The sequence below is a fragment of the Pempheris klunzingeri genome, chromosome 13 (genome assembly GCF_042242105.1).
Source record: "Pempheris klunzingeri isolate RE-2024b chromosome 13, fPemKlu1.hap1, whole genome shotgun sequence".
Taxonomy (NCBI): Eukaryota; Metazoa; Chordata; class Actinopteri; order Acropomatiformes; family Pempheridae; genus Pempheris; species Pempheris klunzingeri.
Window position 1 is genome coordinate 23,503,770 of NC_092024.1, and position 17,139 is coordinate 23,520,908.

The following is a 17,139-nucleotide window of genomic DNA, read 5'->3' on the forward strand; positions in this document are numbered from 1 at the left end:
CATGCTGAGGGGAGCGTGGTGGAGTTAAAGGAGAGGGGATCAATGAGAGGGGAGAGGACGGGGGGGAGGAAGGAGGATCAGAGGGGTGAAGGTGGAGAAAAGGGACAAGCTCCTCGAGGAGAAACAGAGAAGAGTTTGGATAGAAGACGACCTCGTACCTGTTTTAAGACAGAAAGTGACAAAGAAGAGGAGGAGAGAGAAAGAAGGAGAGAGAGAAGAGCTGTTCTGCAAGTGTAAAGAAAAGGAGGGAAACCAAAAGAGTTCCCTCTGCTCCCAGAGGAAATGCTGGAGAGCGGAGTGGGGACAGTGGTTGTTTGGGAGAGGGGGGGGGGGGTGTTGTACATTCAAGTGGCAAAGCCGAAAAATCCTGTGCTGAAAGGTGTGTGTGTGTGTGTGTGTGTGTGTGTGTGAGAGAGAGTGTGTGTGTGCAGGGCTCAGATCACAGGAGTCGCCCTTCATTCTCTTGTCATATTAATAAAGAAGAGGAAGAGCTCCCTGCCGCCCGTGTCTCCTCACGCTACCTGACAAAGTAAGTAAAGTTTCAGGCGAGTTCGCTGACAGCAGGACTCTCAGACCATCAGACGACCCCCCCCCACCACCACCACCACCACCCTGAACCCCAGCGTGCAACTTTAACTGCTGGGGGAGCATTTTTCTTGAGTGATACACTTGGAAATAGAATCACTGAACTGCTAACCTAAACTTGTGGATTTTTAGAGCAGCGCTACATTTCCAAACCACCCAGGGTTTTGTCAGGAGGCCTCCTGCCGAACTAAAAGTCAAAACTGCAAGGAAAGCAGAAAGGTGGCTTCATCTGTTACACATCAGTAGGCAGAAATTAGGCCTCACACTAACTTTTCCCAGGGAAGGAGAATCTCTTTCCATAACTGAATCTGATTTTCCAGCATTTGCAAACTACATTTAAGTATCAGTGTTTGTCAAAACCCTTTGTTAGATGTGGTAATATCTAACATATGATAATATAATATACATCCTGCTGCTCTGAGAGTCTCATCTGTTGACTGCACTCTAATTTACATCCTGCTTTGGGGGACGTCTGACCGAGCCAATAGTTTTTATTCTTTCTTTTGAAGATTTTCCACACAACTTAACTATAAGCAGCCATTTTAGCGTCGTGAGTCAAAGAAATCAGTTCCTGTGTACTGTGATTACATCATTTTAAGGTGGTGCTCACATTTCTTTAGGAACAAAACTAAAGTCCCAGAAAGGGAAATTTTCAGATGTGAAATCAATTTGTGTTTTTAAGTTTTCAAAAGTTTTAGAGAGGGAAATAACTGTTCCAGCAGACACTTAACAACAGTAGGTCATTTCTCATGTTGTACTGTGGCTTTTGTTTTGTCGGCTCTAATCTTCTATCACATCACTGCATTGATGGAACACTATCAGCATGAATCAAACTGAGCATTTGCAAGGGAAGAATGAATCCTACAGACAATACATCTGTAATGTGGGGTGCATTCTGGGAGTTATTAACGTTATTAAGTCACATTTATGCTGCTCTCACTACTCCGCCATGTTTCTCAGTAAGTGATTTCCTGATTTCCCCAAAAGCTTTTAAAGTCTCCCAGAGAAGAGTCTCTGCTGCCAAATGAGAGTGAGCCACAGCGAGTCGTGCCCAGTTGGTCAAACTACAAAAACCTCGTAAAAAGGAGCGCGATACCTCACAAACTACCATCTGCAGAGCCATAAAGAGACAAGCTGTGACTGCAGGGCTTTGTGGTCACTGTGGACGGACAAACTGGACCTGATGTTAGATGTATAGATGGGAAGGCTTTCTTTCATGTCCATGTTTGGCCAGATAGCCATAAGAGATGAATTACAAGTAAGTTTATTAAGGTGGATTCTCTTTTTCTCTTTTTTTTTTAAAATCTAACTCAAGAAAATAATGAGAGGAGAGCTTTAAATAAGTAGGAAGTAAGTGGTCCTGTGAAGACCCTCCTACTGGGAGGTCACTATAAGGTTCATGCAAGTAAAGGTACACGTCTACTTGACTCTGTGAAAAGGCTTCATTAGCCTCTCTAGGTATTTTATTAAATTAAATTCCAAAAGTAGGCTGTAAAGGTATTCATGTTGTTGTTGCTGCAGGCTGTGATCTAAGGGGGGGGGGGGCACAGCTTTAATCAGAGTAAGCAGGCTAACAGTTAGCATGCTAACTCTGAGTATGAACCTGCTGATGCTGAGCATGTACGTTTTAGCATGTTAATGTTTAGCAAACTGCCGTGTTTTGGCAAAAATACAACTCAAACTAACTGGAGTTTGTTTTAATATATCCTGTGAAGAACTCAGGTGCTGAACAAGTGGGGGGTTTTGACCTGCTGGTGGCGCTACAGTTCAGCCTCTGGGGAGGAAAGTATTGGACAGACAGACTCAGTGCATCCCCAAAAAAGAAAAAATGAATATATATATATATATATAAATTTATATAGTTAATTTTGATTTTATGCTACCCATCATTTGGTGAGCTTAGGAGCCGCGTTTGGTTGGTGGGTATAAATAACTGATATCTTATCTACACACACAAACAATCCCTCAAATAGATATATCTGCAGTAATTACCCTTATCCTGACCTGCCTATTGATACTATATACTATGAAGCAATAAAAGTCCATCAGAACCAGCCTCTTTACAACTGTAAGAGATTCCAATGTTGCATAGCTTTGCATGATATTCGATTTAAATGACACGTGAGTAAGATAAAGAGATATGAAGCATACTGATGCTCTACACAGGTACAGTGGTAGCCATCATCAAAGCGCTCTAATAAATTCATTTCTGCATTCATGCGAGGGGCCAGATTGCCTGAAATTGCTGCCGAGGTGCCCCTGAGCAAGGCACTTGCCCCTGACTCTCGCAGGGGATCTGCTCAGCGGCCAGCAGCAGAGAGAACAACAACTGCACCAGGGGAAACTCCCAGCAGTGACAGAGCGAGACAGTGGAGCAGGTTGGTGCAGAAAACAGGCTCGTATGCACAGGATGAATTTCCCATTTAAATGAAATGTTCTCATTTGCACAAAAGAAGCCATTAAAACTGTATTCTTTAGAAAAAAACCCAACCTGATTAGCATATTGTGACAAAAATCCCATGTCTAAACTTGTTTTCAGCGAGTGGGATTGTATGCTAATTAGCATTTCAAAGTCATTACTCTTCATTTTCCAGTCTGTTGACAGGGGGCGAGTCTAACGTCATGACAGACTCCGGCTGAGATGGAGAATAGATGTTTAAATTTCAGAGAAGAAAGAGGTTTGGTGGAAAGTTTTCAAAGCCAGAAATCTGTAAATGACACTAATGTTTTGTTTTGGTTTATACTCTTTTCTCATGCAGCCTGTGAAATAATCACCATGTGAGATTGGGCGATCATGATTACCTGAAACAAACTCAGCCAGGGGGGGGGTCAGAGATGAGACGCCCCCACGTTTCAAACAGAGTGCCTGTCGGATCGTCGAACAGTGTCTGAATCCGCTCCACCGACTACCTGCCCAACATCAGAAGTGGAGGGGGCTGTGAAAGAGACAATATGACAAGCCAGCAACTCTACGCAGTGATTGGTCAGGTGTGCGTGGGGGCGAGTGGGCAGGTAAGGTTTGAACTCCGACCATCTTAGAGGAGAAGCTGTCTAAAAGTGCAGTTATATCCACATCTATCCCTCCACACTAGTCGGGGCATTTAGAACAGCTAGAAATAGTTTGGTTTTCTTTCCAAGCACACTTTGGCATGCAGGCTTCCTGGATCACCAAGATACCAATGTTTATGTAGGCTGCCTCTAGTGGCCAAAGGAAGAAGGCAGGTGACGTAGTATCGAGCGCCAAAGAGTGTGTGGGGAGAAGACGGAGGTGGATGGATGTGTCAAACACAACACCGTCACCTCAGAGACCAGAGTTCATGAGCTAACGCCGTTAGGACGTGTGCATAACATGACTTACACCGTTCGCCTGTTTTGTGTCTAGTTCTAACCCAAACTAGACTCTTTTCCGAAACCTAACTTCGTAGTTTTGGTGACTACACCTCCCCAAACTACGACTGTTTCACAAGGTTAACTCAGATGGGTAAGTAAACTTTAATTAGACTCCTTGCTTGCTAGTGGTTGTACCCCCTCCATCCTGTAGAGGGCACTGGGAACTCTCCTGCACGACGTCTTGGGAATCAAATTATTGGATCAATGGATTTTGGTGTTTGGGTTTGAGGATGTGTGGTCACGCAGAACATCGAAGATGCTGTGGAACTAGTTAAAGAAGGTAATGAACTCTAATGTGCTATAATCGTCCCATCGGGGTGATGTGTGATCTACCATCCTGACTGTAGGACTTCCTTCAGCTTATGTCCTGTTGTAGTGTGTTGTTTCCATCCCTACTTCCTGTAAGGGAGCTTCCCTTGCTGTGGCATCACAAATCTATCAACCGGGTCCAACAATGAGCAGGTCTGGTGCCCTTTCAGAAACAACACAATTCAACCGATATTCTCAAATCCTGTGTTTAGCAATCCAACCAGCTAGCACGCCCTGGCAGCCGGGGGGGTTTAAGGTGCTGACCATGAACCGCAACATCCACAATTTGAGACTGATGGGAGGATTTTCTTCCTCCATGTCGTCCCCTGTCTCTCTCTCTCTCTCTCTCTCTCCTCATTTGCTGCTATCTCTGTTCTGTTGATGCTGAAATAAAGGCATAAAAGGCCAAACCCAGAAGGAAATACAACCATATGTTAACTTGTCGAAGAGCTAATGACCTACATATGGCCACCAGAAGGCGTGAAACATGACCTAAAACCTCTAATTCACATCTGGCTGGTGAATTTATTTCCCCATTACATCAGCCTGTTTTCTGCCACCTGTCCATTCAGTCACACTGTGGATGAAGTAACAAAGCAGGGATGACGTGAATCTAGTCATTTAAAACTGTGTGAGCCTTCCATGATGGCTACTGTACATCGATGCTCTTCCTTATTCTTATTATTATTCTGTCTTATCAAATATGATCCAGTGTGTGTGTGTGTGTGTGTGTGTGTGTGTGTGTGTGTGTGTCATGGGAGTGCTGTAGCACTGCAGGATGAGGAGGGACAGCGTCTGTATCTCCTGAAAAAGCTCGACTTCTGACAAAACCAACTGATCTGCCGTCTGTGAAGACACACTGTCACACTGCGTGCATGGTGTGTGTGTGTGTGTGTGTGTGTGTGTGTGTGTGTGTGTGTGTGTGTGTGTGTGTGTGTGTGTGTGTGTCAGCTCCCGCACACACAGACACATATATGTATGCACTCTGGAGCATAAAACTACTCCTTTGCATGCAGATTTTAGAAAACTGATATCATAAAAGTACAGTATTCCATTTTTTATTACTTGAGCCTTTTGCGGCGAAGCTGCTGTCATTAATGGAATTCAGAGCGAGCTTCAGAGAGACGCTCGCTGGTTAAGACTGCCGTGTGTGATGCTGGGGCTGTGGGATTACATGTCACTGTGCTGCTGAGTGGACTTTTATGTGAACTAAACTCTGTGTTATTTCCCCAAAGCCGTCTTGTCATCCCAGCTTTACCCAAAGTGCATTCTGCCATCCCTGATTCATGCAGAGGAATGGAACAAAAGAAAGAAAAAAAACAACGTCCTTCGTTCATCGACATGATAACAAAGGTGTAGTATTCAGAATACTCTAGCGGCGTCACCGAGCAATGCATAGACACAAGGAGGATTCTAACAAAATAACCATCTAGGAGTTTACCGGACATCAAACTGAGGCCAAGGACATTTCCGTAATCAAAAATAGAAATTATCATAAGAAGCAGGATGACTAATTAATATAAAAACATACCAGGAAATTCCTGCTTCATCACATTTGAGTCTGTGTTCTTAGATGACAGCAGAATCAAACTTCTATTTCATCTCACAGGCAAAGAAAAAGAAAAAAAACCCTCCATCTCCTTCGATTTCTCTATTTATAAATAATCCATGCACAATCCCTTTGCCAGTAAACCCTTTAGTTATTCAATGTTTAGAGTGCTACCAGTATGCAAACCCTGAATGTCCACATAGTAAATTATCAATGAAAAATATTCATATGTACAGTGTAGCTCAATAAAACGTCAGTTCTCTTTAAATTCAATTTGCATGCAGTCAACTGCATATTATACAGGCAATAAGTACGTTCAGTTGTTTCTTTGGCAGGCCAGAATCCAGCTGGACATGCATAGAGAGGTATGTACAATCACAAAAACTGGATCCAGGTCACTGTGGAAGGGGGACCCTCACATGACCTGGAGACAAACGTCTGTGTGCAAATGTTAAAGAAGCCAGTTTGTTATCTCGGAGGATTGGGACCAGTGGTGCAGCAGGATGCCAAAAAACGAGCGTAACCTTGAACTGATAATCGCGATCGTAGTAGAACAATGTGCCATGTGATCACTGTTTATTCCAGTATACTCTCTACACCACTGGTGAAGCTCCCTTCAGAGCCCGTCGTCCTTCTCTGAGTCTGGAGAAACAGGCCTGGACACTGTGAAAATGTCCTGGCGTTGTATTTTGGTTTTGGGTGTGGTGGAGGCAGGCGCCCTCGTAGGTGACCGCTTCTTATCCGACAGCAGTTTAATAATTTCAGCTACCTGGCTCTCCAGGGCGCCCAGACGGCCTCCCAAAGTCTGGATGTCCCCCCGGAGCTCCAGCCGGGTCTCGTGCAGCGCGGCCTGCAGGGCCTGCTCCGGGATGGGGCAGAAAGGGTGAGGGGACCCCACTCCTCCGGGGAGAGGGCTGTGGAGGAGGGGGGTGACCGCAGCGGGGGTCCGTGCCTCCCCTGCCCGGTCGATCCGTAGCTCACTCTTGGTGATGCCGCTGTCGCAGGAGTCCGTCTTACGGAGGGGATTGTTGCTGGACACCCCACCCTCCTCTACGTCCCCACCCCCTCCTGCTTCCTGACCTTTGCCCTCCTGAGAGAGCATCTCCACAGAAACAGCCTTCACGTTGTTGTTCAGCCCCTCCTTCCTGGCCTCCACTGGAGCCATGTTGTTTTTCAGGCGCATCCAGCCGCTGGCCTTGACAGCTGGCTTCCCCAGCGCAGGGCTGGTGCTGACTTTGAGCCTGACAGTCTGCTCACCTCCCCCTCCGGCAGAACTGGGCTGCAGCTCCATGATATCGCAGTTGTTCTGCTTGACGGGAGGCTCAGCGGGGTGGCTGTACGCCAGGGAGCTTTGCATTGGCGTGACCTGAGACACGGTCAGCACGCTGCTGCTGGGCGGGGCTCCGTTCTGCATGGAGGAGTGGGGCCGCTGCAGGCTGAGCGGCAGGGAGTGCTGCAGGCTGGAGTGGCCCAGCTGCAGGCTGTGGGGGTGCAGGTGCTGGTGGTGGTGCTGCTCCACCTGCAGCTGGTTCTTCTCCAGGTCCAGCTGTGAGGCGGCTGCTGCTCCCTGGTTGCGCAGCTCCTTCTGCTGCTTGAACTTCTGGAAAAGCTTCCGGACAGGATGGTCCTGCGGGATGGTGAGCTGCACCTCGTTCTTTGCTCGCTGCCTCTCCTCTTCCTCCTTCTTCACCTCACTGATCTTGCGGAAAATTATCTGCAGGGGAAGAACAAAGAAAAAACAACATAGCACTTATCAGAACACTTATCATTTCATATGAATACTATGAATAATATGAATTCTGTCTCTGGCATTCCCATTGAACGTCGCGCATTAATCATTGGAGATAAAGGTCTTTTCTACAAGAGTGAGAAAAAAATGATTTATTATTATGGAAATCTGTCAGCCTGTCGACATCTTCCACCTGAGCACATTCACATGACACATTCTCTCTGCAGTGAGCCCAGGTACTGCAAAGTGTAGCAGGCTTCTGGAGATCAGTGTTAAATTATCCATCAGTGCTCCTACACCTCCCCCTGTATTATTCAGACTAGGTCTGGCGCCACTCTCTCCTGGCTCCCCTTACACACTAATTACATTGGGAATGACAGAAATCCCTGCCAGGCAGGCAGCCAGCCATCCAACTGACGATTTAAGTGTTATTCTTAGTTAAAATGATAATGCTCCCAATGGATGGCAAGATAAGTCGATCTTTGAGTTAGAGAGGGAAGGGAGGGGAGTCGCACACCTTGCCGTCCATCCATAATCTACCCAACCAGCCACCTTTGCCCCCTAAACTCCCCTCTTTCTTCCATTTATAGTTCGTGCTCATCCAACCTCTGCTGCTGAGAACATCCTGAGCCAAACCAAGCAAACTCCCGCTCTCGGCTAAAAGAGAAGACATAAAGGAAAGACGGAGGCCCTGTCGATCATTTTAAATCTCCACAGCTACCTGGAGGCATAACATGGAAGATTTACACTTAATTAAATTAACTATGAGAAAGAGAGTGTACTAACTGAAAAGTTATTGCCTGTGGATCCCTTTTCTTTACTTGTCTCTCTCTGAAAAGGACAATGAGCTCACTGTCAAGACAGGAATCTGCCACAGCTGAGTCGATGACGCTGATGTGTCGTGATCAAATATGATGAACCTCCATTAAGTACCGATCACTTCCTATTGACTTCAGCAACTACAGTTCCTTCCTGTTGTGTTAGGAACCAAAATGCATCTGTCAAAAGTGCACCCACACAGTACAGCTAAAAACAACTTGGGTAGAATTTGAAAATCTCCATGAATATCAGTATGCAGATGATGTTGTGGTATTTTCTATTAATTACTTATTGGAATGAAAAGCTACATTTTCTGAAGGAAATGTAAGTTCCATCAAAATATTGATTCTTGTGACATATTGTGTGACAGTAAGTAACATTTCACAGGTTAAAAATAGCGAGCTGGTTGTCCTGGCTCAGCTGGTACACCCGTTAAACCACAGCATCCTGGGTTTGAGTCCAGCATTAAAGCTTTGTCACATGTCTTTGTCACAGCCTGGTCTCTGCTAACAGAAACATTCAGCTTAATCCTATCACTTCTTACTAGTTTTGGGACAATTCTGTCCATTTTATTGGTAATAGGAGCAGAAACTGGCCAGTGGACAGCTCATCATCCTGCTCTTAAAATAGGGTGACATTCACATGACAAAGACAGTGAGGATGGCTTACACACCTTCTGGACCTTATGGACACCTGAACTTCACACACACACTGTCAAAAATGGTCCTCAGTGCTCTCAGGTGTCATTAAGGTGACCTGTCCTTACTGGGCAAACACAGCATTTCTATTAGTGTCACTGGCTTCTTCCCAAACCTTTAGAAACCTTTGATCAAACAATCTCTACCCCAGGACCACTAACTTGCTTGTTCTGGACCTTCTGAAGTGCTGGTTACTTAACATAACTCAGATTTTATGGTCAACATAATTAATTATTTTGAGTTAAGTATACTCAAGTTAATTACCATGATGTGACATGCTTACACAAAGTTAAAGTAAGGTCGACTTATTACGATTGACAGGGCAAGACTGGCGAGATATAGACCTGCAAAGCAAACCTTATACAGTTATTTCAGACGGAGTGCAAAAGCTTGCAGAGATGGGGAGACATGAACAGATGCAAACAAAGAAAAAAATCCACTTAAGGTGGAAATGTTTGACTCCTCTTCATGAATGTGCAGAGACAAGAAGAAAATAGAGAGATTTGACTCTGGCTAAGATCTCCTTACATAATCAGTGCAAAGAAATGCTCCTCCTGAAACTTCTTGTGATACATTTGGCACCCTATAAATTAGCCAGATTCATCGCTGTAAAGACTTTGGCTGCCAGTCAGAAATTTTAAGACACTTTAAAGGAAATTGGTTGGCATTGCAGTGATGGTTGGCAGTGCTGCGCGTCTTAAAGCTGTGCTTGATGAGCGCTTTGACCGCGCTGCATCGGGTTGGAGTGGCCTGACTCATTTCTCACATTCAGCCTAATTTCTGCTGACCCAATTATTCCCTCCTTCTGTCTCCGCAACAACCAGCGCTCACACATTCAGCCTCATTCTCAGTCTAAAGTGACCGTCACCGTGACTCATGCGGCCACGCTGCTGAATGGCTCCCTCCCGTCAGTGTCTGAGGGGCGAGAAGTCAGAAGAGAAAGGCGAGATGGATAAATGGCTCCTCACGAGCCACTCGGCTGAACAGCTGTCCTATCAACACAGTGAAAGCAGGAGCCTCTGTATGATTACTACAAAGATCATAAAGTGTAATATCTGATCTGTGCAGCATTACAAACCCTTCAAACGTATAATTGAAAGTTTAAGATGACATTATGGCTGAAGAGATGAGTCATATCAGATCACCAGCTGTAAGAACTTGGACGACATAAAACCTTTTTAGCATCTGAACAAGTTATGAGATGAGATTACAGTACAAGTCACTGAATACATGCCGTAACCTGCTTCAATCAAAGTACAGACCTCATGTTAATCAAAATGTTTATTCATCTCCAGCAGTGAAACCACTTGTATTAGATTTGCTCTGGAGAGTAATTTGCCTCTGTGAGAGGTTTTATAAATGCTGGCTAACATCTATTCACCACCAATGGATTTCTTGTACATGGCACCTTCTTTTCACAACATCTTTTCAAACTTTGCACTTTATATCTTTGTTAAAGTTATTCCTTTGTGGATCCTTTTTTAATATAAAATGATAAGCCTGCATACTCTGTTGTAGCCAACAGCAAATACTGTGCAGATAAGAGACGTCTGCAGTTCATGCTGTCCTTACTGGGTTTAACATTACAGTCCCGACTATGGAATAACTCACGATGTTCAAACCAAAGGCAGATCAATCAAGCAGAGCTGCTCTCAGATCTGTTGGGGCAAGTCTGAGCCTGGTAATCGGACAGAGAGCCATTTTTTTTTAATACAGTCTGACTTTGTGTTCACAGTGGCTGACTTCTGTTAGGGACTCAACATCATTTTCAGGAGACACTGAAGCTCTGGAAGCAGCTGCTGAGATCAGTTTTAAAAAATATACAATTCTACACCCCAATAATAATAATGAATTCATTAGTAGACAATATAATCAAAGTTGCACTGCATCACTTGTATTTTGGAAAACAAAATACAAGGAAACAACAGATCATGGAAAAACACTAGCAATGATTTTAATAAGGTTTCTCTAAACAATGCGATCATTTGAAGGCTCTTTAAGAGAAAACTTTGATGTTTTGTATTGCTTTTAATGTCCCTGCAGCATATCTGAAATTAATTTGGGCAAATAGACCATATGGCAGCTTAATTAATAGGAGAAGACAGTTGTTGTGCAGATAATTTAGCAGCTATAAAAGGCTAAACGTTTTGCCGGAGTGAATTCCACTCAGACGTCAACAACGAGAGCACAGTAGGCAGTGCCAGACTGAGTGTTTTGTTGGACGGTTTTTGGTGCATCTCCAAAGACAAAAACAAACAGATTTGCATCGTAGTGGAAGCAGCAGTTATGTAACAGATGCTTCCCGCCAGCTCAGACACACCTGCGTCCTCCAAGGTTTGTTTATGAAATACAGTCGCAGAATAGCAAAGCACATGTGCCATTTCAAAGAGGGCAGCGTTTGTCTAAAAGATACCAGACAGTGTGTGTGTCACTTAGCCAAACTGTCCCAGAAGGTCACAGGTATGAACCCTGCAACTGGCTCATGTTTCAGCGCCGGTGAGCCGCTTACAGTACAACTGTACACTGACATTATGAATCTTATGACAGTGGTGATCACCAGCTTTAAAGTGCAGAGGCTGGTTTCTGCTGTGTATCTAAGAGCTACTGTGCAATGAGTCAGTGTGGTCCTTTCATAGTTCACCCCACTCTCCCCTGACACCTCTGCGCTGTTCTCCTGAGAGCTCCATATGCAGATTTGAGGATGCACATGCTAATGAAAGGTGAAATTAGCATGCAGAGCCTGCAGGGGATTGGCTACCCCCCCTCCCGACAGGAAGACCCACACAAATAACACATGACAAAAAAAAAAAAACTGAACCATCATAAAGACATGAGAAGAAAAATCAAGCAATCAAAAGTGAGATCATGGTAAAACATTTAAGACAACTACTATGTCACTTCATGCAGGAATGTCTCATGCATCCGTAGAATAATGTTGTGCCTCATTATGGATCCTCAACAAGTCCTCCTAACAACAAAGTGCAGAGTTTATAACTGACGAGATAGAGATCATTTGTCCGTGTCGTCTAAAACTGGTGATGCTATGGTGAAGGTTTGGTTAGGTTTAGGAAAAGGTTGTTTATCAGGTTTAAAAGAATGTAGATAAAAATGTTAACATTGACTCTTGGTAGAAAACGAAACGAGATCTTCTGTGTTAAAGTTAGAATCTTGAAGTCTGATAAGTCAGTGACATAATGGTGACTGAGCTTGTGGATCACTAATGAAAGCCCTCACATTCACAGTAGTACCAAAACATTAGTTAGTGACGTGTTTACCATCAGCCAGGTAACAAAGGAATGATTGTTATAATACATCCATGTCTTCTGTATGAAGTGGCTGTTCTGTACAATCTCTGCAGGCATGATGGGTAAATCTACTGCCTATCTAATCTAATGACACTGTTTCAACCTCTGTTAGAGTGGGGTCCAAAAACACATCTGCAATCACCTCATATCACCACAGGTGCTGCCAAAGAGAATGAAACGAAGGTCTTCAAGATGACGTTTGGACCTCTATAATAACCTGACCTTCACTTTTGGTCCCATCATTATAACTTTAGCCACTAGAAGTCTTTGACACTTGAATGTAAAACACGTTTCTTTGGAGCTCCTGCTAAAATTTTGATGTTTTTTACGTCCCTCCTCCTGACCTGGGTGAGTCAAAAGCTGCATTGGTGAAGAGGCACCTCTACTGGAGACGGAAATAAATGTGAGAGGAAAAGTTTAACTTTACTTGATAGCTGTGTCATGACATTAAGTGTCCTCCATCCATCCTTCCATCCATCTTATCCTTAAGGGTCAAATTCAGCGCCCCCAAACCTCCTGGTTTATCATTTAAGTGCATTTAACTGCAGCTGATCCTCTAATGTGGCCACAGATTAAACTGTGTCAATAGTCAACATGCACCATCATGTATAAGAGACGTACATAACCTACGTGAACAAGCCTTCGAAAAGAGCGCTGAAAATAAAAACACTGTCTGGTAAACACGGTTACCAGTAACCATTGGCAACCAACATCACGTTTAATAAAAAGCCCATTTTCAGTGTGCACTGATAAAGCAGGTCACACTGGAGAAGAACTGCAGTGCTCCTCTGACATGATCAGTTTATAAATCCACTAACGAGTAACCAATTTATTACTTTTGTTTGGGGATGAACTTTACATCCGAGCAGCTCATTATCCTCGAGGAGCTGATGACACTTTTTGTCTCAGTCAATTTACTGATAAAACCGGGACATCTTCTGCCCATTAAACAGTCAAATTAGCCCGACTCAGTGCAGATGGCATTTCTTTTTCATGCATATTGTATAAACAATATGTATCTGTAGGCACTCATAGCGCCGTATGCACAGAATCATTTCACATCAAGTTAATGTGTCATGAAGGTCTTTTCTTTTCTTCTCATTCTGGAGGAACTGGTGTTAAGCTATTTCTGACGCATCTCATCACTTCTATAATGTATTCTCTCTCTCTGGTAACATCTTTTTGCTGTTATTTCGGCTTATTTTGTTGTATATTCTTCTTTTGTGTACCATTATTTTAAACATTGTGTTGAACAGATTGAAAAGGTATGCCCTGGTCTGATGTGACCTCTCTATCCCACAAATATTCAAGTCTTGATCGTCTTTGTATGTTACTTTTACAGCATCTCTCAAAGGAGCTGAACCTTTGTACTTTGGGGGAATTTGTGTTGTAGATTTATTGATTTAATTAACATCTAATTCATTAAATTAAACACAATTTACACGCACATCATCACAGCAGGCCAAAAAACACAGAACTCAGCTATTAGTTTTTACTCCAGACGTCTAATTAGGGGCCGATTTACATCTGAGATACCAGGTGAAACTAATGAATCAGCTGATGGGACACAAACCAGCGGTTCTCCTGGTGTGAAGAGTCCAGGGTTTTCAAACTATGAGCAGCTGTGATTTAAAGGCAGAGAAGGGAGTTGCTTCCCTCTTACTGAGCCAGCTGGGAAACCTATTAGAGGCAGTTTGGAAAAACTGGAGATGCATTAACTTCTCCCTACAGGACAATGCATGCACATTGAAATATTTGTGATATATGAATTTAAAATGAACTTCTATGTGACTGCAGAGGTGAAAGGACTGTGACAGATAATTACGGCAAAGATCCAGCGTGTCCTCCTCTTTACATCCGGAGCCAAGTTGACACATAAATCTAATAAAACATTTCTGGAGAACCGGGGGCCACTTAGAATCAAGTCATCGTCAGAAAGTGATGCTGCTCTTCTGGCTCTTGAAATACCTGATCGATGTCTTCCATTAATGAAAGAGGAGCCTTGATTCAGACATATTAAGGCACACAGTTTACAGGAAATAAAAAAGTGTTTCATAGAAATGATGCAAGGCATGACTGGGTGGGGGCAGGTGAGATTATGACTTACTAATGATGAGTTTAAGGTTTATAAGGCGACAAGAAACTACCAAGGGACTGAAAGGTTTGTGTTTAGAGGGCTGCGTTACCTCGTGCTGCATCATGCTTCTGTTCTACAAAGTTTCCTTTGGACTCAACCATGACACTGGGTGTGATATCAGGGCTCAGGTGTCTTTTAAATGTTTATCAGACCAATCGTAAGCTAAAAACAGCCAGCAGGAGCGACGCTGCAGAGTACAGTTCTGTTGTGTGATAAAGCATATGAGGAAAAATACCAGAATTACAACAGGAAACCAAAAACAACAAGTTCTTCACAACTTTTCTGAAGTAAATTTCTGTCTGGCGGCTTTGGACCAAGTGATATTCCGGCTGCTTGAGGCTAAATCAAAAGGATCTTAGAGGTCTGTCTCTGTAGGGACCCTTTCAGTAATGTTGTCAGACACTCCAAGTAGCAGTCTGAGCCCGTCAGTGGAGGACGTACTTACAGCGATTGTAGCCCGTTTGCAGCTCATTCACTTGAATCTGCCAGGTTTAAAAATACCAGAGTTACCCTCTACTCACTACTGGACATTCAGCCAATCATACTCCTGATAAATATGCAGTTACGTCACTCATCAATCTCATTTAAGATTGAATAAACTGCGACGTTGAGCTGACTGTAGTACCGCGGCTACAGCTACAGGGAGTGGTGGCATTCTGTGGTCATGCACGCTCTTCTGCTTTGTAGTGGGAGATGTTCTGCCTCATCAGTTATGTAAGAAGACAAGTGATTGAATCTACTCCCCTAAAACAGAGACAGAAGCATGCACACACTTGTGTTTTGTGCTCTTTCAGCTTCAGACAGCTGTGGGCGCAGCGGCGCTCGAAACATCGAGGCACCAAAAATCTATTTTTATCTCAAACTTCAAAGCGCTCGTGATAAAGATAGTTCAAACATAAACTGGGTTTCAGCGTCTATAAAGCCCTTCCCCCTTAATGAGCACACCAAGTAGAGACAGAACAAATGCAACGTTATGTTTATGAGCCACCCGAATGCATGTCAGCCCTGTTTAAATATTCAAGAGCGGAGCAGAAGGAGAGTGTCAGGGTTTATTTAGGGTTTCACAGAGAGATGCTGGTTGGGCTGAGTAATGTCTTCATTTCAGCCAGGCCATGAGATTCTGACTAGAGGAGGGGGTGGGGGGATAAAATAATAAAACATGATACACTGCAAATCTAACAGAGAGAAAGTGAGAAGAAAGAAAGTGTGGGAGAGGAAATATTGTGTAATATTAACAGTAGAATATACAGCACTGTACAGTAGAGTGTACTATCTGTTGTGCATGTTAACGGGGCTGAAACAGTTTATATTTAAACCAGCTTTATCGCTAGAGATTTGAAATCTGAGATAAAAATAGATTTCTTTCAAATAGCTTTTTAAGTTTTCATGGAAAAAGGATTGGTTTAAATACAGTGGACGCAGAGTTGCAGTGTTGTAGAGTAGTGTTTCCTGGACTGAAGACTGACTTTGAGCACCTAAAACACCATAAAAAAGTGGAAATACACATTGTGAAATTAGACATGGGGTTTGGATTAAGAGCAGCCGACCTTCAGATGATCACTGCCCACGGCATCCCCCCTAAACCGCCCTGCCAGACCAGTGTGACGGCCCCAGGAGGACGGGGAGGAGAGCGAGGGGAGTCGTGGTAAAAGGTTTTTCTTAGTATCAGCCCCCATGGGAGGCATTTAGAGTTACAAAGCAGAAACAGCCACTGTAGCAGATCTCCTCACTGATGGTCTCGTTTGCTTATGTAGGTCAAACAGAGACGTAATTACATGGAGAGTGTCTCATAACCAATTAAAAACTCCTCATAGCAGGTTTAGATGTTACTACAACTATAATATATTTCTAGTTTGCACAATCACTCACATTTCCAGTGCTGCTCTTACTGAAGTCAAAATCAAGTTTACAGTGCTGATACGAAGAAAACTATTTTAGAGATCCCACAAAACTTCTATTCATTCATTTAGAAGTTTGAGCCCAAGCAAACACAGGTAAGTTAGCGCCGAGCTGAACCTGGTACCTTCATCCTGCACAGTCATGTAGACCTTTGACTTTGACTTTGACTTTTGCTCTGCTTTAATAAATGTTTTAATACTGTCCTTTATAATGTTGTATAAGAGTGACCAAGAACTCCCAAATCCTTCAACTAGCTATCGATATTTTACTTTTGGTTGTTGTTATAAAGTTAATTATTAATCACAACTCCAAATTGATCATTTGATGAGAGGCTCTTTTAAAGAAGTGGAGTCCTATTAATCAATATATTCATTAATAATAATAAGGTGTGGTCTAAAGAAACAGACAAACAGAACAGAAAAGAAGAGAGAGGGAAGCTAAGCAGTAACGAGGGAGGAGAGAGAGGAAGCAAATGAGTGCATGTAAATGATCAGAGTGGATGATTTCTGCCTCCTTATCTACTAAACTCAATATCAAGGAATTCACTGCAAAGCATTGTGGGTCGTGAGTACCTCCAGCTTCTTTCTCACTGAGTTTCTCTCTCAGCTGATGTCACTCTCACTGTACCGTCGAGGAGGAAATCAGCCTCTTTTTTTTTTTTTACCGCTGATGGTTTGTTGTTTATGCAGAGCTGTCGGCGGTCACGCGGCGCTCTCCCT

The 17,139-nt window shown here is 43.5% G+C and overlaps 1 protein-coding gene across 1 annotated transcript in view; it reads right to left on the minus strand.

The window, feature by feature from the left end:
• Nucleotides 1-6,449: 6,449 nt before the first annotated feature.
• The window catches only part of kcnh5b (potassium voltage-gated channel, subfamily H (eag-related), member 5b), a 131,321-nt gene continuing 120,631 nt past the window's right edge, over nt 6,450-17,139 (minus strand). Inside the window, exon 13 of the mRNA XM_070843043.1 lies at nt 6,450-7,547. Coding sequence (XP_070699144.1) covers nt 6,450-7,547 — 1,098 coding nt within the window. The remainder of the gene's footprint in view (nt 7,548-17,139) is intronic.